This window comes from Ornithorhynchus anatinus, chromosome 12, assembly GCF_004115215.2.
Source record: "Ornithorhynchus anatinus isolate Pmale09 chromosome 12, mOrnAna1.pri.v4, whole genome shotgun sequence".
Lineage (NCBI taxonomy): Eukaryota > Metazoa > Chordata > Mammalia > Monotremata > Ornithorhynchidae > Ornithorhynchus > Ornithorhynchus anatinus.
This window is the reverse complement of record NC_041739.1, coordinates 22,078,028-22,100,711: the sequence shown is the minus strand read 5'-3', so window position 1 is coordinate 22,100,711 and position 22,684 is coordinate 22,078,028. Positions and strand designations below refer to the sequence as shown.

Sequence of the window (22,684 nt, the reverse complement as noted above, 5' to 3'; positions counted from 1 at the left end):
TGGGTCTCCCGAGGACCCGCTGCCTTTTCTCATTCCATTTTCTATTTCACTTATCCCCATGCATCGCTGGGCGACATACAGCTTAGGTACCACAATTCAGTGATGGCATTAAGTACATCAAAGTGTATGTCTGGAACACATCTTAATAAAAAATGGAGTAGTAGGAATTGTAAACTACCATTTCATACAATCTTTTATTGGAATTATTGGTACAATCACTTTCATCGGTATTTATTAAGCATCTCCTTTATGAAATGCATTCTAGTGGGTCCTGAAATATTTATAAGTATCTAAAGAAAACCCTAGAAACCTAGCATGAAAGCACCTAACTATAATTTTTTTTTGCTTTCCTCTTTATGTGTCTATTATTTCTCTCTGGTTGCACTGTAAAAATTGCATGAACATCACCATGAAGACTGCTTCCCTATTCATGTTCTTAATTAAATGAACAAAAAGGGCAGTAGGTCATTGGCCTGACAGTCTATACTTACAGAAATATACATTTTAATTTATATTTCCTGTTTTGCCCTTCTTTTTCCACCAGTCCCTGTTGTCTGGAAATAGATTTTGTGTTTCTGCCTCCCCTATGAGACCTTAGGTTCCTTGAAGGTAGGGAATGTATTTCTTGCTTCTGTTGAACTCCCCCAAGTTTGAACTCCCCCAAGTACTTATTACAGGGCTCTGCATCCAGCAGATATAAATAAATACAGGAAAGTTCACCACATATGACATTACAAGTTATAATGACAGGCATTTAAATGTTTACATAGTTTCATTGTTTCAGCTTTACAACCCAGGTTTCTTCTCTGCATCAACTGTCCTTCATGGAATTAGGTCTTGGGAGAGGGTTAGTTGCATGGGAAAGGTTGGGGGACGGTGAAGGGGAGAAGAAACAATTTTAAAAAGTCCGATTGGGGGTTTGAGCAGGAAAGAGAGTTTAAGAAGGGCAGGAAGTTACCTGAACACCAATTGGAATTACCAGGGAGGGTTGGTATATATTTTAACTTCCAGTTAGATAAATGTCAGCTAACTACCCTAATAGGGAACCTCCCTAAGTATAAATAAATTAATATACCTTTATTGCTTATCTATAATTGATCGAATGAACAGTTCGTGGCAACTTGGGCAAAAGCAGGGTACCCGAACATGATTCAGGAAACAAGTTACCAACACTGTTCCTGGGCAGAAGTAAAACTGGACTCAGAGCAATGGGGGATGGAGCCAAGACATTCATCAGTGTCTTACAATCATAATAATCATAATAATCATAATAATAATGTTGGTATTTGTTAAGCACTATGTGCCAAGCACTGGTATAAGCGCTGAGGTAGATACAAGGTTATCAGGTTGTCCCATGTGGGGTTCAGAGTCTTCATTCCCATTTTACAGATGAGGTAACTGAGGCACAGAGAAGTTAAGTGACTTGCCCAAGGTCACACAGCTGACGAGTGGCAGAGCCGGGATTAGAACCCATGACCTCTGAATCTCAAGCCCGGGCTCTTTCCACTAAGCCATGCTACTTCTTACATTCTAGAGAACGTGAGCTCATTGTGGACAGGGAAAGGCTCTATCAACAGTGTTGTACTCTCCCAGGTGCCTGGTCTAGTGCTCCATATGCACCAAGTGCTCAATAAATGCCACTGATTGATTCTAAAAGACCACACGTTGGGCCCGGTGGGAACTGTGGAAAAAGCAAAACATGCCAAAGCATGGCACTGGCAGCGAGACTCTAGCTGACCTCGAAGGCTGGGACCAGAGGAACACGATGGGTCCCCGGACAGGAACAGAGATCGTGTGTTGCAGCCAATTAAAACCAGAGCAGCAGGGGTGCAGGCCAGCAGGCCAGCTTTCTCCCAAACCCACCTCCGTACCTCACCCAGAGTCATGCCGGCTCACCCCAGGAGCCTAGTGGCTGCCTGGCACGCCTGCATTTCAGGTCCTGGAAGGGCCTTGAGTGGCAGGTGGAGCCACAGCATGGCTAAGGCACACCTCAAAACCAGTCAGGGCGATCCAGCACTTACTCTTTACCCGGTGCCCTATTCCACATCGTTCCAGCTTATTTCCACCCCTCTTCCTATGAGAAATTGGTTCCAAGGTACGTTTCAATTTAGCTGTACATTCCAAGAACCAATTGCCTATACTGTCGATATATCGATTGAGATGGTGTTCATTTTTTCATGACCATTACAATGACAAACCAAATATCTACACCTATCAACCCTCTACGCTAAGCCTATCCTTTTGATCACCGCTGCAGGTCCCAAGACGCCGGCCCCTTGGGAGAGAGCATCTGCCTGGAAATACTGTTATGAAAGTAAGCCTGAAGTCCAAGAATATATCAGGAAATACTGGAGCTCACGTTTCCAGGTAGAACTATGCTTGTCCCCAATTTCTTTTCCATCCAATCTTCCAGATCCCCTTCATCCCAACAGAGGTATTCTTACCCAGACAATGGCTGTCCTCACATGAGTTTGTTCTCAAACATCTCCCCACATCCCAGAAGCTATCTGTGATGTGGAAATGTGGGTGAGTGTATACATATGTCTTTTTGTATTTGTATTTTGATTGTGAATATGGAAAAATAAAAGCATATGTGTAATTGTGTGAATAAAATTGCAATATATGAGAATGAAGCCATGTGGGTAGGCTCTATCAATGGGAGATGACTTTATCTTGAACAAAGGGACAAAGTAACCCACAAACTGGAAAGGAAAGGAAGTGGACTAAGGATGTTCCTTGAAGTGGTGAGGAGCCTGAGGACTTCTCCCTTCAAGTCCTGTTTTAAATGCATATGTCAATGTTGCTAATTTATGCTACATAATTTTTCACACCTCTTACTATTTACTCTCAGTGTTCTCTGTCATCTCACACTGGGACTCTGAGTCCCTTGGGGGATGGAAACCATTTTTTATTAGTTTATTTACTGGATTATTCACTCAGTGCTCAAAACAGCACTTTGCTCATAGTAGTGTTCGATTGTTACCATAACAGTGATAAACAATTAAGACCCATTAAAATCTTAAAACTACAAATCAGAAGCTAAGAAAAATGGATATAAACAAAAAAATGGTATAAAGACATTCTAATACGTGTCTTGGGGAGAGCTGTTACTAAGCGTTAAAACCACTTTGAGATAAAGTTTCCTTGCATATTCTATGACAGCATAAAAAGATAGTGATTTCCCCATTTCTATTTAACAACAACACAAAATTTCCTTTGGTAAAATAATTTAAATTGTAATAAAGAAATATTATTCTGAAGCCCCAGTAGACATTATAAAAACAGTCACTTTAGAATTAAAAAGAAAATACACTCTATTTCCTTTTTCTAATGGATCTGGATAATGCTGCATTTCAAATTAGCCTAAAAGGACTCATTTATTTATTAATGTTTCTGTCAGTGGCAAATAGACACAGGGATATCAAGACAAGTTACTTTAACTTGGATTTTAGGGAAAATAAAGCAGGAAAAGCAATATCACTAGCAGCATTGAAAAGACTAATATAGTGAATTAAGAGACATCTCCACAAGCTGCAAGGTGAACAAAAACCTTTAAGTCACTCTTACCTCAATCTTCCCTGGGACTCTTTATTTGATCTGGGAGTATAATCTGATTCGATAGGTGAGCTCATTATGCATTCAGTCTCCTTGCGCCCCAGGTAGTTCAACACTGGATAAGACTAGAGCCCTCCAGCACTCACCAAGCAGAACTACTGGGAAAGGTTCCGACTAAAAGGCGCTGATATACCAGAAAAGTCCAGGACTGAACGAGGTCTTCTGATGCTAAGGCTTTAAAGAACACAACACTTCCCTAGTCCTCCCTACATGGACGTGGCCTATGCCTATCTTCAATTGCTTAGCGATGTTCAGTGAATACTGAATAAATATCACCGACTGATACTATTATATGTAAATGTGTTGAAGGCATTGAGAAGCAGCTTGGCCTAGTGGATAGAGCACAGGCCTCGGAGTCAGAAGGACCTGGAGTCTAATGACCTTTGGCAAGTCACTTCACGTCTATGTGCCTCAGTTACCTCATCTGTAAAATGGGGATAAAGACTGTGAACCCCATGTGAATGAAACAGGGACTGTGTCTAACCTGACTATTTGGAATTTACCCCAATGCTTACAACAGTGCTTGACACATAGTAAACACTTAATAAATACCATCATTATCATCATTAATCCTATTTATTATTATTTTACCCCACAATTGTTGGCAGGACTAGAAGGCTCCCCAACCATGACAGTGAGCCCCAGGTAGGACGTGGTAGACCTGAAATCTCTTGCTCATTTCTCCCTTTCTCAACTCTTCCCCCTTTCCAAACTTTTCTGATTTCTACTCTTAGGACTACATCAATTTGGCCACATTTTTATATATTTGTTCAAATATATATACAAGATTTCTGAAATAATGATTCTTAGATGTCACTGTTATTTGTACATAACCTGAGAGAGAAAATATTGCAGAAACTTATATATTGTGTACATAATAAACTCTACATTTATTCATTCCAGGTCAAAATATTTTCCTATTCCTTCAAAGAGCTTACTTTCACTGTGGCCTGCATCCACTTGAATATTATTTTTATGCCCTCTTCAAACTACTTTCTTCAGATTCAAACAAGAGAAACAAATGTGGAGACAGTGGGAAAAACCAAAGAAAAATCACAGAAAATTCACTAGTCTACCATGCAATAAATCAATTTATTCTTCCCTCTAACTAATTTAGGGAGAGTGCATTTTGGCATGAAGGCGAAAGAGCTACATTTTAGCTAGATTTAAAGCTAAATAAATTCTGGAGAATAGTGGCAGAAGGGAGAGAGCTCACAGGATAGCTGATGGATATTGTCTAACACTGGATGTTATATATCCCTTCTTCAGAATAAAAAAAATAGAAAAAAGATATATTTATAGTATCTTATTCACAGTATATATTTCCATACCCAGGCACAATTAAACACTTATTTGAAACATAAAGTATGTCTCTCCCCCCAGCCCACCCAAATGTGAAGAAACAACTGAAATGGAAAAACAAATTATTTTCTCCAATAGTGATTTGAAAAAAAAAAGAATTTCAAATAAGGAAAATCATTTCAAGATAGATTAATAATGGAAAGATGTTATGCTGAAACTGTTCGTGACATGCATGTATTTACAAAAAAATACACTGCTCGGTTTCCACGAAAGAAAGAAATGCAGTTAGACGTAAACACATCGTTGCTTTGTATCAGCATGCTTGTTTTGTAATCAGCAGGTAATTTGGCAACTAAAAAGCAGTAGTACTTTCTTTTAGCCCAAGTCCATTTTTTCCACCATTAGCTATCGAATGGAATGGTGTGGTGTATGGCATTTTATCATACATAATAGCACTCCGGTATTGATCAAACAATCTTGTATGTAATCAATCAACCAGTCAATTGTATTAACTGAGTGCTTCCTGTATGCAGAACACTGTACTAAGCACTTGGGAGAGTACGCTATGACAGTCGGGAGACACGTTCCCGGCCTGCAACAAGCTTACAGTCCCGTTTACACTTTAGATCTCTGCAGATGTAGACTTCCATAAGTACAGATTATTAAATGTATTTCAGTTTCAAGTTGCTTCTGGGGAAGATTATTTGGGTTTTAATTTGAGAGATTTCATCACACTTGGAAATAAAATGACACAGAAACTGGCCATCAGGTTTCTTAACAGCATATTTGGCATATCGTTGTCTGGTATCATTGTTTACTTGGTGGGTATATACTGAACAGGATATATATTTGTGTTTAAATGATAGAAATGTATGTGAATCTACACATGCCCTTTTATGTGCAACCGAATGGTTAATATCAAATTTCAAAAATGAAAGACATTTGGGTTTTACACTGCAAATCAAATCACTTTCTAAAGAAACCTTAACAGACCAGGAGATTGCCCTTTTATGCTATTTAATATTGCATTTCACAGCCATCTGCTCTGACAGAAAATTTGGTGAACTGAGGCAAAGTTTGTGTCTTTTCAATACTTCGAATGTACTTCTACGACGGAAGTATGCTTTATATTCATCAGAATGGAAGACTCAGCTCTGAATAAAAAACATATGTTCAGCATTTTTCAAAAAAAGCATCAGTGCTGAACTGATAAGTAAACAATACTGACAAAATAACAGTTAAGCATTTATGATTTACAATTTTATCTGCCTTAACGATAGTATGATTATTTAAATTGAGAGATAGGACTTGGAGGTAGGTAACACGGTCTGATGTAGTATATCAACTCTTAAAATCAAAATTTTGAAAGGTTCAACCAAAGGTTATACCACAGTGCAGGATTATCCCAAGGCTTTGATCACAAATCCCAAAGCTTTCATGGCATAATGACAAGGATTGGTTGTGACCACACATATGCTTTAGCTTTCGTTATTAAAGTGGGATACCCACTGACACGAACTGCTGCTGCATTTAGCCTGTGTGGCTCTTCTAATATCTACGGATTCCAGCCATAGCACTAAACTTACCACATTATATCTGTGCAACAGCTCAAAAAAGTTCATCTGTCAAGGATGCTCACGAACTTTAAGCTTTATGGAAAAGCATAGATATCACCAAGAAAATGAAAATTACTATAACTTGAAAGAAGTCATTTCTCTTCACAGAAAATTTTGCTTGGGCTCCAAATTGCCGCTCCAAAATAGTGAATCTGTGGCTGTCCAACATTCAGGAAATGGTATTGCATTACCACCAAAAAATTCCAGAAAGATAAAATTTCCCCTATTGAAATAATATTTTGGAGGATAACATACATAGAACAAAACTGAAAGTATCAAAAATTTCAAGCTTCTCTTCTAAGACATAAAAAAACAGATGGCTATTTCTGTGGATCTTGCAGTATAATTTCCACCAAGAATCAGAAATTTAAGAAATGAATATTTATTTTCATTTTCCTGCTGTAATTCAGTGACAATCCTTTAAAAACATACATGTTCAAAACAAGAAAACATTATTACTTTCAAACAGGAAAGAACTGTCACAGGCACACTACTGAGGTAAAATACTTGACACCAACTCACAATTTCTGAGTAGTTACCCAGTTTATGACTAGCAGGTCAGTGCATCATGAATATGTATGTGAATATATATATACACACACGGATCCAAGAATAGTATTGGCTAAAGAAAACAAATTAACATTTTGAGATGTATCATTTCATCCATTAGGTAAAATAAATACTACCACTTACTCTGGAATGGCTGGGGAGGCTGGGTCTCTCAAGACAGACCATCAACTCTTCCCAGCTTCAAGCCTTATTAAAAAATCCACATCACCAAGAGGCTGAAGCCCTCACTTACCCCACTCCCTCTCCCATTTGCCTCACTTGGGAGAGAGCAGTAAGGCTTAATGGGCAGAGCCCGAGTTTGAGAGTCAGAGGTCGTGGGTTCTAATCCCGGCTCCGTCGCTTGTCTGCTGTGTGATCCTTTTTACTGTGTATCTACCACAGTGCTTAGAACGGTGCTTGCCATATAGGAAGTGCTTAATAATAATAATAATAATAATAATGTTGGTATTTGTTAAGCACTTACTATGTTTGTTAAGCGCTGGGGGAGATACAGGGTAATCAGGGTGTCCCACACGAGGCTCACAGTCTTAATCCCCATTTTACAGATTAGGGAACTCAGGCACAGAGAAGTTAAGTGACTTACCCACAGTCACACAGCTGAGAAGTGGCAGAGCCGGCATTCGAACCTATGACCTCTGACTCCCAAGCCCGTGCTCTTTCCCTTGAGCCACGCTGCTTAACAAATACCATCATTATTATTATGGTAATGCCACATCCTATCACTAATGAAAAATGCCCACCTTGCCCACTGTGTATCCATAAAAAAATAAAAATAAATACATAAATAAAACTGGCTTACAAAATATATCCACCTCAGATATTTTTATGCATCAATTCCCAAGTTCCTATATTGGCAACTCAGAGCTAGCATCTCCCAGAGAAAAGTTTTCAAAACTAAGCCCTCAACGAATGCTGCTGGGCAGACAATTCTTGCACCTGGGGCCCTGGGCCGGCACCACTTAGTGGAGAGTGCAGTGCAACCCAGAGTCACCACGCTCTGAGAGACGCTTCTACCGTTTCAGAGACCTGTGGCGAGACCAAAGTCGATACTAAATAAACCAATTAGTTGATCAAGCAATCGCATTTCTTGAACACTTACTGTGCGCAGAGTACTGTACTAAGCACTGGGGACAGTAAGATATCACAGAGTTGGCAGACAAGTTCCTGTCCAGTCTAAAGGAGGAGCTTACACAAAAATTGCTGTCATTATGCAGGTCAGTGACCAGCACATTTGGATCATCGACAGGTCTAGGGTGACAAGTTTCCTAGAAACTGGAATTTTGTTGCCTTGTCTGGGCTGAATGCCTTAGCAACCCTGGGAAGAGACAACAAACTATCCTTATTTCATGTTCATAAACAGATGTATGAGTTGAGAACTTCCAGAGTTCTCATTCATAGTTTAGATTTCTGGGTGAAGGCTTGAGCCAAGGGACAGAAAGAAGCTCTAGTATAAAAGACCTGACCCTTGTCATAAAAGGCGGAGGACAAAACAAGTGTGTAACCTCAAGGTTTGAATAGTTTTTTCCCCAAAACTATTAGCAGCCAATAAAACTACAATGTATGGCAGGCACATCCGATCAGTCTGTTAGCCCAGTTCTAAACTGCAAACTAAGATGTTATGGATAATTTATACCCACGTGTTAGTAGACTTTGTGGTCTATGAGAAAAAATATGGTGTTAAAAGTCAAGAGGTATCTTTAAGCCCTAATAATAACAGCAATCGTATTTGTTACACTTCCTAAGTGGCAAGTATTGTACTAAGCACTGGGGTAAATTTAAGACAAGCAGAGAAGACAGTCCTTGTCCTACATGGGCTCATAGCCTAAAGAGAAGGGAGACTAGGTATTTACTCCCCATTTTATATACAAGGAAACTGAGGCACACAGAAATTAAGTGACTTGCTCAAGAGCACACAGGAGGCAAATAAATGGCAGGGCTGGAATTAGAACCCAAGCCTTACAAGCCTGTGCTCTTTTTAGTAGGCCAGTATCAGTTCTGCTGCTGAAGGTGTATTTTTAGATAAAACATATAACTGCTGTATACTCAGTTTCCTCACATGTAATATGAGGGCAAAACAAATAATAAATGTAAGATCCTTTTTAAAAAAAGGGAAAATTCTTTAAAAAGTAAAAGGGCTGTTCCTTTCTAAATTAAGACTAGAAGTATTGGGTGTCAAAAACAGTATAGCTGAGAACACCTTGGGTAACTCTTTCTGAACACAGAACAAACAAGGTCTCACAAAAGCAGAATGATGGTAGGCCTCTTCTAAGGTCTAAGCCTTAGTGAACGGGGCACAACTCCAACCTGTGGGTTTAGCACCCGCCAAAATTCATTTGTACAAGAGCAAACCTGTAACACCTTAAGTCGTAACAGATGATTCAGGTGGACCATTGTTTACCTTGATATCAGAAGTGTCACGCTGACTGTTACGCCATGCTCTTGAAACAGATGAAAATGTTCTGTCGGCATGATCAAATTTGCCACCCTGGAGATTTAGGAAAAATGTTGTGAAGGGCTCCTACAAAATAAAAAAAAATTGAAAATGATAAATTAATTGATAATCATTATACCTAAATAAGTGCTTTGCCATGATTCAGTGTCTACTTCAAAAATGAATATAAAATGAGGGGATTATATTTTCATACTAAAATCCTTTTATTTTAAAAATTGACTCAAAAGAAATATTTTTAGTGATGCAAAAATATGAAAAATCACACTGTTCCTTTAACATTTCCCCTTTTCAAAAATATATTAATACCCATATGTTCAATGGCGAAAAGATTTTCAACTTAATATTCACATGGTTATGGTTCAATATTTAAATTTATGATTGAGAAAAGAAAAACATTTGAAAGATTTAAAAGCTTCCTCTTAAAAAACACTTAAACACATATTAGTGGATAATTGCTTGAAATTAGCTAAGCACTATAAATTACTTCAAGGATTTATGTCTACTTGTACCTTCTAACAAGCTTTAATTAACGATGTACTGCTAATGCTTTCCCAAAGAAATTACTTTCCAGTAGATGAATTACCTTTCAATTTTACAGAAACTTCTACTGCTTAACCAATAAACTATCAATACATGACATCTACTACGTTGCAGACAGTGTGGGATCATTTAGGACAAGATTACAAAAATCCATACTCCTGAAAGGAACAAAATCAATGCTTCTTATTTCAAACATTCTGAACCTGCAAATAATCTTCAGAGGAATTTTAAATCAGCCAACAAATTGGCCACTGGGTAAAGGGAAAAGAGCAGAAAGCATACATTTAAAGATCTCTAAGAAAATAAGTATTTTAATAAAAGTGGAACCCACATTCTTTCTACACCGTATCCACAGACAATGTAAGATCTCTACCTTGAGTTGAGATTGTTTCCAAATAAAGACACTATTTTAGATACGTGGATCATTCCTAAACCCACTAAATTAGCAAGTATGAGTATAAATTAGCATAAACCAGTTTGGACAGATTGCAAGCTTAGTCTTCAAAGACTGTGTTTTTTACTCCTATTGTACTCTCCATAAATGCTTATTCCATGCACGGCACACATATCTGATGCACAATAAATACTACTAATTGACCAAGCCTGGAGGCTTGGGCTACTTGGAGATCTACGGATACATTTTTGTTGTGAGCCTCTGGCGACTGTAAAGATTAGTATTTTAATATGTACTGGATATGTGAGCGGCATAAAGATGAACAGGGTCTCCATACTAGGCCACCATGTAATCACAGCGCAATATACAATGATCGCTTTACTGACTGCGTATGAAGTCAGTTCTCTTATAAAGCAGGAGTTGGATGTTTGATGAACCTTGCTTTGTGGAAAATTATTGTTAGACTAATCATGTCTTGACTAACACCATGAGCTTTTAGTGTGCAAAACCATTTATTCTATCACTCAGTCAACTAATGAAAGTCTGTGTTAAAGGAGCTCTGACTACACTGTTTTTCACAGCTTATGGATTGCACTTCCAAAAGTGGCAGCGAGTTGGCTATGATGCCTAAGTCGAGGGTCAGAAGTATGTACAATTCTGTGAGATGAGAAATTTACACAGTGTGAACTTTCTCTGCATGGAGACCTTATCTTTTAGAGCCTTAAAAGCACACTGCAAGGGCTACTCATTCTAGGATCCATATAGTACATAGAACAGGGCCATTCTGAGCGAAGACCTCAGTACCTGATAAATCCAGATGGCCTTATGGTAGTCCTTGCAGCTGGGGTTAATGCTGTAAAGAAATATACCCAAAACACCCCTGGTATTTCCGAGGGAGAAGTGAGAGGAAAAGATCCTTAAATCAGTCAATGATATTTTTTGAGTACCTGGAAGAGTGCAATAAAATAGATTTGGTAGAAATGATCCATGATTAGTAGGAGCTAACGGAAAATAGTGGGAGACAGATTTTAAAGTAAATTACTGATAGGGGAAGTGGTACAGTGTTAGGATTTGTAGAGAAGTGCTGTGGAGCTGTGGGTGCTTAATGCTAATGTTAATGTTGGTATTTGTTAAGCGCTTACTATGTGCCGAGCACTGTTCTAAGCGCTGGGGTAGACACAGGGGAATCAGGTTGTCCCACGTGGGGCTCACAGTCTTAATCCCCATTTTACAGATGAGGGAACTGAGGCACAGAGAAGTTAAGTGACTTGCCCAAAGTCACACAGCAGACAAGTGGCCGAGCCAGATTCGAACCCATGAACTCTGACTCCAAAGCCCATGCTCTTTCCACTGAGCCACGCTGCTTCTCTACAGCGTGGCTAAGTGATGCAGAAGGGAGGGAAGAGTAGAGGAAATGAAGGTTTGGAGAAGGGATGGTGGAGGAGATATGATTTTAATTGAGAGTGAGTGGTTAAAGATGGTGACCAGGGAAAGAAGAAAGGGGATGTCAGAGAGGATGAGGTAGAGGCACAGATCGAGGGGGTAGATTTTAAGAGGAGATGGAAAAACTCCTTTTGCAAAATGCTGGGAAGGATGGGAGAGCCAATGGTGGGCAGAAAGAGGGTGGCACTGGAGAGGTACAAGGGAGATTTTGGGAGATCACCCCCAAAAGTTTCACTAAGTGGCAAGGTCACTGGGGCAAGAGACGTGGGAAGGGGATGCAGGGGCTTTGAGGAGGGATTAATGTTTGAAACAACTGGCACGGGCAATGGGTATGGGAGTCAGTAAAGATAGGGAAATATTGTTGCCGGGCAGAAGAGAGGCAGAGCTTCGTCAAGTGGGAATCGGTTTGAGATGGACAAAGTTGGCTTAATGTGTGGATTTCCTCCAGCAGCATTCTACAGTTTGAGCACAAAATTGAGGGAAAAGCACTGTAGAGGTGATCCAGGGACGTGGATTGGTGCAACTAGATTGTCAGAATGATAAGGGACTGAGGAATTTGAGTTCATTAGAGAAGGAGGAGTTTAGGGCGTGGATTTGTGCATCGAGAGAAGGTAGTCTGGGTAGGGATATCATATGAGGCTCGATGACATTGGGAATGTGGAAATCTTGGTGAGGAAATAAGACAGTTTTGCATCAAGGGGTGTGGAAGAGAAGGCAGATGAGGAGGTTGTGGTCACAGAGAGCAACTGCAGAGTTGGTGAGGTTGATGGTACAGTGACTAGAGATGATGAGATCGAGCATGTGTCAAGATTAGTGAGTGGGTGAGGTGGGGTGGAGCAAGAGCTCAGTGGAGTTGAGGGGTGAGAGGAAGCGGAAGGGTTACTGGGAACATCCCCATGGATACTGAAGCTCCTAGGGTGAGTGTACGGATGGAAAAGAGAGATAGAATGTGAAAAAGGGGTCAAAACTGTTCAAACATTTGGAGGTGAGCCCTTAGGGCAGCTAGATGATGGCACCAGCAACTGGAATGACTGGTAGAGGCAGATTATATGGGCTTCAACAGAAGGGGAACAGAGGGATGGGGGAGGTGGGATGGTGTGAAAGTGTTTTCGCAGGGGGCAAAGAGGAAGCGAACTCCAACCCCTTTCCCAGTAACTCTTGGTGAGTGGGAGAAGATCAGATGCCCTCAGGAGATATTGTCACCTGGGGAAGAGACAGGTTTCAGTCATGGCAAGGAGGAACATTGGGTTAGGAAGAGGTCAAGGATGAAGGGAAGCTTTCCTACGACAGAGGAGCAGTTCCCATGGCTGCACCTGACTGGGGCTATGGGGTGAGGGTCGGGAGGGTAAGAGATGAAATCTCCAATGAATATGCTCTGTTCAATCAATCAATGCTATTTATGAAGTGCTTACTATGTGCAAAGTATTGTACTAAATATTCAGGAGAGTACCAGAGAGGTGGAAGACACAATCTCTATTCACAAGGAGCTTGCAAAGGAGACAGAGAATAAAATAAATTATAGATTAATTACTCAGATTAAACTTACCAATCTTAACAACCATGCAAGCACAAAACTTGATGTTGAGTAATGAGTGCCATAGTGAAATTTGGGAACTTGATCATCTTCCCATGATTCATAACGCTCTGCGAAGAAGGCCGCTCGTTTTGGATTCAGAGCTCCAATGGGCTAAATGTTGAAAGAAAAATGCAAATGGGAACATTACAATGTTATCTGATTTACTATCTTCAAAGACAATTTCATTACCATACACTCAAGCCTTTTAAGGAACATATACATATTACTTTTTACCAAAAGAGTGTTTCATTCAATGTGCTGGCAGAAATGTATATTCCAGCACTCGATCAATCAGTTGTAATTACTGAGCACTTACTGTGTGCCGAGCACTGTACTATGTGCTTGAGAGAGTACAATATAACAACTTAAGAGAGTTGACAGATACATTCCCTGCCCACAACAAGCTTACCATAGAGGAGGAGGCAGACATTAATATAAATTACAGATATGCACGTAAGTGATGTGGGGTTGAGTTTGGGGGGTGAATGAGCAAACCATGGCAATGCAGAAGTCAGTGGGAGAGGAGAAAACGAGGGCTAGTCAGGGAGGGCTCTTGGATGGATATATGCCTTCAGTAAGGCTTTGAAGGTAGAGAGAGTAACTGTCAGATAGGAAGATTATTACTGTAGATGTTGACCCTTCAGTTAGTCCAAAACAAGTGCTTTTCATCACAAGTACAGAAAATGTTACATAAACTGGGTACTGGTTTAGTGATACTTTGCAATTACCATGACAAATGTATTGAATAAAGTGGGTGCAATAATCAGAGGCAAGAAAAGCAATTTTAGGATTTGGGAGGTTTAAGAAATGCAATGGACTAATCAAGAGTTTATTCTAGTGGTGTGGATGGTAATGGTGGTAAAGCAGGGTTAAATAAGGTGGCGATGGGGAAGGGAGAACAGGATTTGTACCAGTAACAGTGAACATTATTATAGTCACAGGTCCCCATCATCAGTTATTGCTATTTCCTGGGTAAAATATGATTCTATGGAATATATAGAGAAGTAATTATCAAAGATTAGTGAACAGGACCTTATTTTACACTAAAAACAGACAGTAAACCATACTGTTTGGAATTCTCTGAGTAAATACAATTCCATAAAATGTTGTTGCTTACAATAAACTTTTGATTTCTTCTCAAAATAAGATCAATCCGATGAAGCACACAAAAAGTGACTGCATCAAAATTTACAGATAAAGCTTTACTTCATTATGCAAAAGGCAAAGATTTTCAAACAGTTGTATTCATTTGCAGGTTTCCAATTTAACTGCCTTATTTGTTAAGGCAAAAGATGGGAAAAATATCTTGTTATTATGAAAGGGCAGTTCACTAAAAGCCTTTTCCAATTCTTGGATTTGAAAAAACGGGAGAATTATGCATTTAAATATATGAATATATCACGGCTGAATTCAATAGCAGTAATCCAATTTACGTGTAAATGTATTTTTATATTTCCAGGATTATATTAAAGAAGTTATTTTTAAAGTGGCACACAGAATGTATAAATTGAGATGTGCTATTTAAATTAGTTATTTCTTCTTAGATTCATCCAAATATATATATATATATATATAAATATATACACACATATCATTTAAATGGCACCTAAGATCTAGTCTAAAATTTAACATAAAGGAGTTTTAACTGCAATTAGAATAGAATTGCAAGGATTTTTAGCAATTCACCTAATTTACAATGTTACCATTTTAAACAATAGTTTCTTTTTGGAGGAAATCTGATCTGTAAATTTATTCCAGGAGAAGTTAAATTGACTCCAAAAATTCCTTTGTTGCAGAACCAATTTGGCATGTCTTTAAGCATGTTTTAGACTTCTTTTACCCCCAAAGACTAACTTCTGCTAGAGGAAAAAAGGAAGAAATAAAATCATTGGAAGACAAATTATATGAATTAAAAATAGAATCAATGCTGCTTTTGTATGGTTCTGCAGCATTTTAAGTATTCGCTTTATCTGCTTCTATTTTTATTACTCTCCAAATGAGTACACCCCAAATCAATAGTTATAGAATTATGTTTCTTGACTATAATGCTAAAACCAATTAGGATTGATTTCACTAGCCTTTGAAAAAATGGTATCATGCAGAGATCTATACAACTAGAACCCACAGTATTGATTTTGGCTGTTATTGTTACAGTTGGTTTCTGGTGCCTGTTACAGGACAACTATCAAGGCACGCCACATTTATTTGCAAGCATATAAAAAAGTCCCCAAATAAAAGAAGGCTTAAAAAAATAGAACAGTGTAGCTGTGCACTGACAATGATACACTATCAGCTTACTCAGAGAAGTTACAGTGGGAATACACACATTGAATTATACATTACACGAATGCACTGATTTATTGTGGTAATAACATCCACCTCATTAAAAGATTCTGCTTTGCTGCAGTCGGAGGGCTACATATTGTTTACTGCTATAAATTAATGGCAGTGCACAGAAGACTGTGGAACCATTCTAACAATAGATCTGTAATGACAGTGCTGTATATCACAGCTTCCTCAGCAGCTTCATAATAAAATGGAGACAATGTATTGGGCTAATACCACACTGGCCCATATTTTTCTGACAACTGCCTTAACAGATGAGCTGATTCAACTATGTTATAATGTACTGTAAAACATTTAACTGAGCACAAGTCAGAGTAAAAATGTTTCATAATGTGCTTTAAAAAAAAAAATCTACATTCTGAGTGTAATCAAGATGTTTAACAATTTTCCACAAGAACTGAATGAAATGTGGAAATGGACTCACTACGGGACACAATGGATGAAAAAGGCAGAGGGCAAATGTGTCTTCTGAAGATAATTTTTTTTTAATTTGCTTTGGGCCTGATTGGGCATGAAGTACTATTAACACTAAGTGCCAAACTAATATAAGCAGTAGGGCCGTAAGCAAAAAAATGAAATGAACAATAGGAAAGAACTTAATACCAGTGTCACGCCTGAGACACACTGGGAACTCTGACATCAGCATGCTCTCCATCAAGTATTTTAGGTCTTTTCCTTATCAAATCCTGTGTCCACATCTCACTGCTGCATAAGGAGGGCACAAAGAGCAGGAACCCCCACGTTCTGACAGTCTCCCGCCGACAACAGATGAGCCTCAATCCTGAGATTTTGGAGCAAGAACTAAACCAAAAGAATTGATTAGGGTGATGGTAGCTTGTGTGGGGCCATTGACAGTCTCTCATTCCTGCTGGTAGCACAATGCAAAGTGAATGCATAGGGTTTTAAAAATATTTTATAAAGGACCCATTTATGGCCAGAGTGCCTGAAGCACAGAACTCTAGTTGTGCCAGAGTATCATAAGCCAGAAGGCAGTTGCCCTGGCAGCTGCTGAGATCTTTGCTGGCCAAGTAAATCAGTTATTTTTCAGGATTCCTGCTGGGCCTGTCCACCCCCAAAAACCACCTAAGGTCAGAAACCGTCAGCACTTAGGCATAATCCCAACAAACAGGGCAGAGACTTGAACCCAGGTTTCCTGATTCCCAAAGCCACACTCTTTCACTGGACCAACATCAGAGAAAGAGTGTAGCCTAGTGGAAAGAGCATGATCCTGAAAGTCAGAGGACCTAGGTTCTAAATGTCTGCTATATAACTGTAGGCAAAACACAGCTTCTTGTGTCCCAATTTCCTCAACAGTAAAATGGGTATTCAATACCTGCTCTCCCTTCTACTTAGACTGTGAGGCCCATATGGGACAGGAACTGTGTCCATTCTGATTAATTTGTATCTATCCAGTGTTTAGTCACAGTAAGCACTTGTCTTGTCTTATGCCGTTGAGTTGTCTCCGACCCATAGCGACACCACGGGAACATCTCTCCCAGAAAGCCCCACCTCCATCTGCAATTGTTTTGGTAGCAGATCCATAGAGTTCTCACTTAGCCCATACAATTTAAAAATGAATTAAAAAAGGGAAAAGAGGAAACCTTATCAACTAAATTTGTATTATTTTAGAGGACATGTTCTGGAATGCTGATGAAAGGAGTGGAGTGGTATTCAGGGTCACCAGCACACCTAGGTGGCAACTGTTAATTAGGAAGATTTCTGAGGCAATTAGGAGGGACACATAACACAATCCATCAATAAAATCTCACTGTCCGCGTATTACTATAAGGCAGTCCAACTTATCCCAACACTGGGAAGGGGTGGAAGAGGAAAAAAAGGAACCAGGAAATGGACTCCTATGTGTCCCTTCCTGAGAGAAGTTCAACCGAGTGGCTATTAATGTCTTCTATGTATTCACCTGTAACCGAGCCAGTTGAAAGGATTTATTGGGAAGACTGTAAAGTGCGTCACATAGTTGGGGAAGAAACCTCTCAGACAATATGAGGAGAGAGTTTTGGAGCTGTGATCTTGGGAGGGCAGGACACAAGGGAGGCTAGGAGCCTTGACCCTGGAAAGACACAGGATAGAGTAAAGGTTTGGGTCCAGAGGTTAAGACTATGGAGAAGTGAGGATCCTGGCAAGGGAAAGTATTAGATCTAGGAAAATATGGTTCAGACTGGAATTCTGTTTGTTGCCAAATTAATATATTAAATGTATTGGCATGAAAACTCTTAAAAAAATTTCCAGTGTCCCTGATCTTGGTGTCTGCCTGAGGTAGGGGCTGGCAGAGGAAATACAGGTGTGGGGAGCTACGTGGACCTGGGAAGGTGAGGGAGCCCTTTCCCTGTGAACTTCTGTAAGCAGCTCCAGGAGGTGGAAGGTAGCTTAGTCCTCAGGTGATCATCTTGTCTTTGGGGAGATACCTGTGTTTGAGAGAGAAGGTAGTGGCAATGATAGGGTTGCAGGGATTTGGGATGCCATTAGGCAGGGATACCCAAATCCTCTCTGACTCAGCAAAAGAAGAACTGAAGGGCTTTAGGAATCATGGAAGCTAAAAGGGGTGTAGGCTCTCCAAAGTGACTACGGGGGTGATTTTGGCTGGGATTTAAGGCTGAGACTCTCCAGAAATACCTCACCTTAGCTTATCACTTGTAAGTTCCACCGGACTAAACAGTGATGAAAAAATTACTGGTAGAAAATCTCCCTATCGCTTATTGGCTAACAAGTCAGATATCATTTGCACTGTAGATTTTTCCATCTACTGTTAGGTTTACCCCATGAAGGAATATAGCACCAATGACAGTGATGGAACCATTAAACCAAAAGAGGTCATGATAAAAGTGTTTTCTAGACAATTCCATAAGAATATTACATTGAATCAATGTCATCTTTCAATAACTTCTACGACATGTAGGGTTAACTAATGGAGTTGAGACTCAGATTATTTTACCATAGACATCTAGAAGTAAAAACAAAGAGCAAAAGAAATACATGAAGGAAAGCTATTTGGATTGGATTGTATGATTCTTTATGGCAAAGGAGAGCATAACAAATGTACAACTAAAAGCATTTGTCAGCAGTCTACAAAATCTTCTCTCCAGTCCCCAAGCAAGCAACCAACAATCTGGTACCACTCTGGATTTCAGATAAATGAAAAGGTCATGTCCTTTAAAAAAAATTCAAGGTGCTTCAAAACACTGTATGTAAAGAACATGAAAAAAGTACCATAACATACTTTTTATTCATAATTGGACATCAAAAGACTGAGGGAAAGGAAATTCTAGCTTATATTCACAGTCAGCAGTGCAAGCTATGGGAAAATTCACAGAATAAAGCACACACAAAGTTTTCGCCTGTCTATTGAAAATAGACTTACCAAAAAAGGGACAATAAGAAAAACAGAATCTATCTTCAATCATTTCCACCAGAATACTTTGCAAATGTGGTTATTTAGGATTCGTAATTTAATGGTGATGATGCTCTCAAGTCAAATATTTTAAAAACATCTTTGCAGATAAGCTGATGTTGAATAGTGTCCATAGTTTCTATTAAATGCTCAACTGTCCCTAAAACACTAAGTATCTGAACACGACAAATATCCCATGAAATAAGGAAAACCTAGAACTGAGGTTAACTATTTTCTTAACCCAGTTTTCTACAACTCAAAATATGTCATATGCATGTAATTCTAGGCTATCAATGCTGAAGTAATCCAAAAGTCTCATTTTAGCTCATAATTTCAACTTCTACTAACAAATCTTTAACCTGAACAATAAATGTGTAATGAAATTTAACTTGAGCTTCTTTCTTCTATTTCTTCACCCTTCTCTTTGCTAGGTGTTTTTATATGCAGAGAAAATGTAAAAAGGCAGGTACCAGATGGGATCAACAGCCAAAGCCTTAAATAATTCAAAAACTGGATAATTGACCTATATTATCTGTACACTGATGTCCTTTTCTAGAACTTCTCCAAGTGATACTACAGAAAAATCACTTTTCACTATGTGATCATTGAGGACATTTCTAGCATATTCTTGTGCTAATGGCATCCAAATCTAGGAAGAGTGCTTCCCATCAGAGATTGAAAGGGAAACTTGATCAGAGCTGAGCAACTAAATCAATAACAACTCTGCACAGACTTTTAAATATTAAAGCAATTACATTGCAACATAGTAAGCATCACATTATCTTGGCAGTCAAAATAAAACAATATACAGTAACTAGAAAATTAGGATAAAATGCAGGAACCTGGTAGTACTTATGTATCTTTCATTACAACCCTACCCATCCCTGACTACTCTAGCTTCCTACTTGTCCTGATTTTCTGGCACTGTCATCTGATTTATGCATCAAAGCAGAGAACAGGTTGCTTATCCCTACACCGAGGAATACTCTGTAGATTTTGCCACAGATTCACTCTCAATTCCATGGAATGCTGTTTAGTACTTAGGTTTTCAAATATACTGTTAAATGCCATACCCATCAGGTGAATGTGGGAGGTGTTGAGTACATTCAATTTAAGTGAGACTTTTAATCAGATATTCCATATGAAGCCTGCCCCACAACCTGGAATAGAAGTCATATGGAAAGAGAGAAGACAACTATAAAACAACTCATATTTAGTTCAGATATTCTAGGGTATGTAAATAGAAGTTAAAAGATGGGTGCTACTTAGTCAACATCAGGGAGAAGCGAGGAACAATTGGTGGATATTGGTGATGTTGGATCTATAGGGAGTCGAGTCAATGAACAAGACCACAATCTAGAAAAAAAATGACTTAATGACAAAAATCTCAGATTAATGGTCAGAACAAGCCTTAAGGACTATCATGAACCCAGCAGATACTCAATAAACACTATGAGACTAGCTAAAACCCAGGTAGCCCTATGGACACCACAAAGGAAACCTTCCGCCAGGCAATGTTCCAAGACAGTGTTTTTTCTGACGACAGTGAGGATGCCATATTGGATGAAAAATAATGTAATGGAAATTACAAGGCAGATCAATCGATAGTATTTGCTGAGTGCCTTTTGGGCAAAGAGCACTGTAGTAAGTGTTTGGGAGAGAACAATAGAATTAGGGGACAAGTTCTGCCCCCAGGAGCTCACAATTTAGAAGGGGAGATAGACACCAAAAAATTACATATAAGAAGGAATAGAGTAAAAGGAGATGCACATAGGCATGATAGGTGGGTGTGAGCACTCAAGTGATTAGCTGGCTCAGAAATACTGAAATGGCATTTCAGGGGATGTATGGTGGTGGGTGAGAAATTAATCAGTATAGACTTCCTGGAGGAGACTTCAAAAGGGCTTTGAACAGGGGCTTTGAATTCCAACAAGAAACAAGACTCTAGCATGTTAACTAGTTACTCAACTCCATATCTCTCCATATCTGATGGACTACCACTCTTCCCACCTTCAAAGCCTTATTAAAAGCACATCTCCTCCAAGGGGCCTTCCCTGACTGAGCCCCTAATTTCCTCTTTTCCCCCTCCTTCTATGTTGCCTTTGCATTGGATTTGCACCCTTTATTCACCCCTGCCTCAGTCCCACAGCACTTATGTGCATATCCATACTGAATTTATCGTCATGTCTGTATTCCCCTCTAGAAGGTAAGCTTCTTGTGGGCAGGGAACGATCTACCAACTGTTATACTGTACTCTCCCCAAGCACTTAATGCAGTGCTCTGCACACAGTAGGTGCTCAATAAATATGACTGATTGATAAGTGGGTGGGTCTGCCAAATGTGAAGGGGAAGGAATTTCTGGCAGGAGGGAGGATGTAATTAAGAAGTTTGTAGCGAGAATGCGGCACGGGGAATAGGATAGCTTGAGAGGGATGAAACTTGCAAGTTGGGGTGTACTGGAAAAAGACAGTGGATAAATCTGAGGGAGAGAGCATTAAAGCTGATGGGCAACAGAAATATAAAATATAATGATGCCCACTAAATAGACAGGTAGGGGCTTTTCCTAATAGGGTGGACTGGCTTCACCACTCACCCCTTGCCCACATCCTCGCTCTGGCCTGGAACTCCTTCTCCCCTGTCATCTGACATTGCACCAGTCTCCCTGCCTTCAAAACCCTCCTAAAACCATATCTCCCCCTTTAATTCCCAATCCCCCCCCACCCCTCTGCATTGCCTGAATCACTTTGATTTTCACCCAGCTCCACAGCACTTACATACTTATATTCTACTATTTCCCCTATCTGTAATTTATTTTAATGTTTGTCTCTCCATCATAGCTGTAAGCTCCTTGTGATCAGGGACTGTGTTAACCAACTCTACTGTATTGTACTTTCCTAAGCAATTAGTACAGTGCTCTTCATGGAGGAAGTGCTCAATAAACAACACTGATTGATATATTTCTAGTGATGATTATCAGGGGCCACTATATTTCTTTGAAAACAACAGTTCATTAGTAACTTGAAGGGTTTCACCTACTTCTCAATCCTGTCTACCTCTACCTGCTCTAGAAACTTTGCACCTGAAAGAAACTGACTCAGTGTACGGTCATTCATGCAAACTATGGCAAGCTAATTTTCTAATCAATCAATCATTTAATCAAATTTACTGAATGCCCCTATGTGCAGAGCTTACAAAGATCAGAAAGAAGAAAACCCTGCCACAGTGAACAACGAACCCCTCTTAAAATAGCACATGCATTTATTCATTCATTCATTCAATTGTATTTATTGAGCGCTACTGTGGCAGAGCACTGTACCAAGCACTTGGAAAGTACTATTCGGCAACAAATAAAGACAATCCCTACCTAATAACAGGCTCACAGGTTAGAAGGGGGGAGACAGACAACGAAACAAAAGTAGATAGG

General features: G+C 39.4%; 1 protein-coding gene across 4 annotated transcripts in view; it reads right to left on the bottom strand.

Annotated features, from left to right (window-relative positions):
- LRBA (LPS responsive beige-like anchor protein) overlaps positions 1 to 22,684 on the bottom strand; it is a 552,105-nt gene that overhangs the window by 133,668 nt on the left and 395,753 nt on the right. For all 4 annotated transcript variants that reach the window (XM_029076638.1, XM_029076639.1, XM_029076640.1 and 1 more), the window contains exons 45-46: positions 13,479 to 13,619; positions 9,502 to 9,621 (exon numbers count right to left, since the gene is read on the bottom strand). In XM_029076638.1, coding sequence (XP_028932471.1) covers positions 9,502 to 9,621; positions 13,479 to 13,619 — 261 coding nt within the window. The remainder of the gene's footprint in view (positions 1 to 9,501; positions 9,622 to 13,478; positions 13,620 to 22,684) is intronic.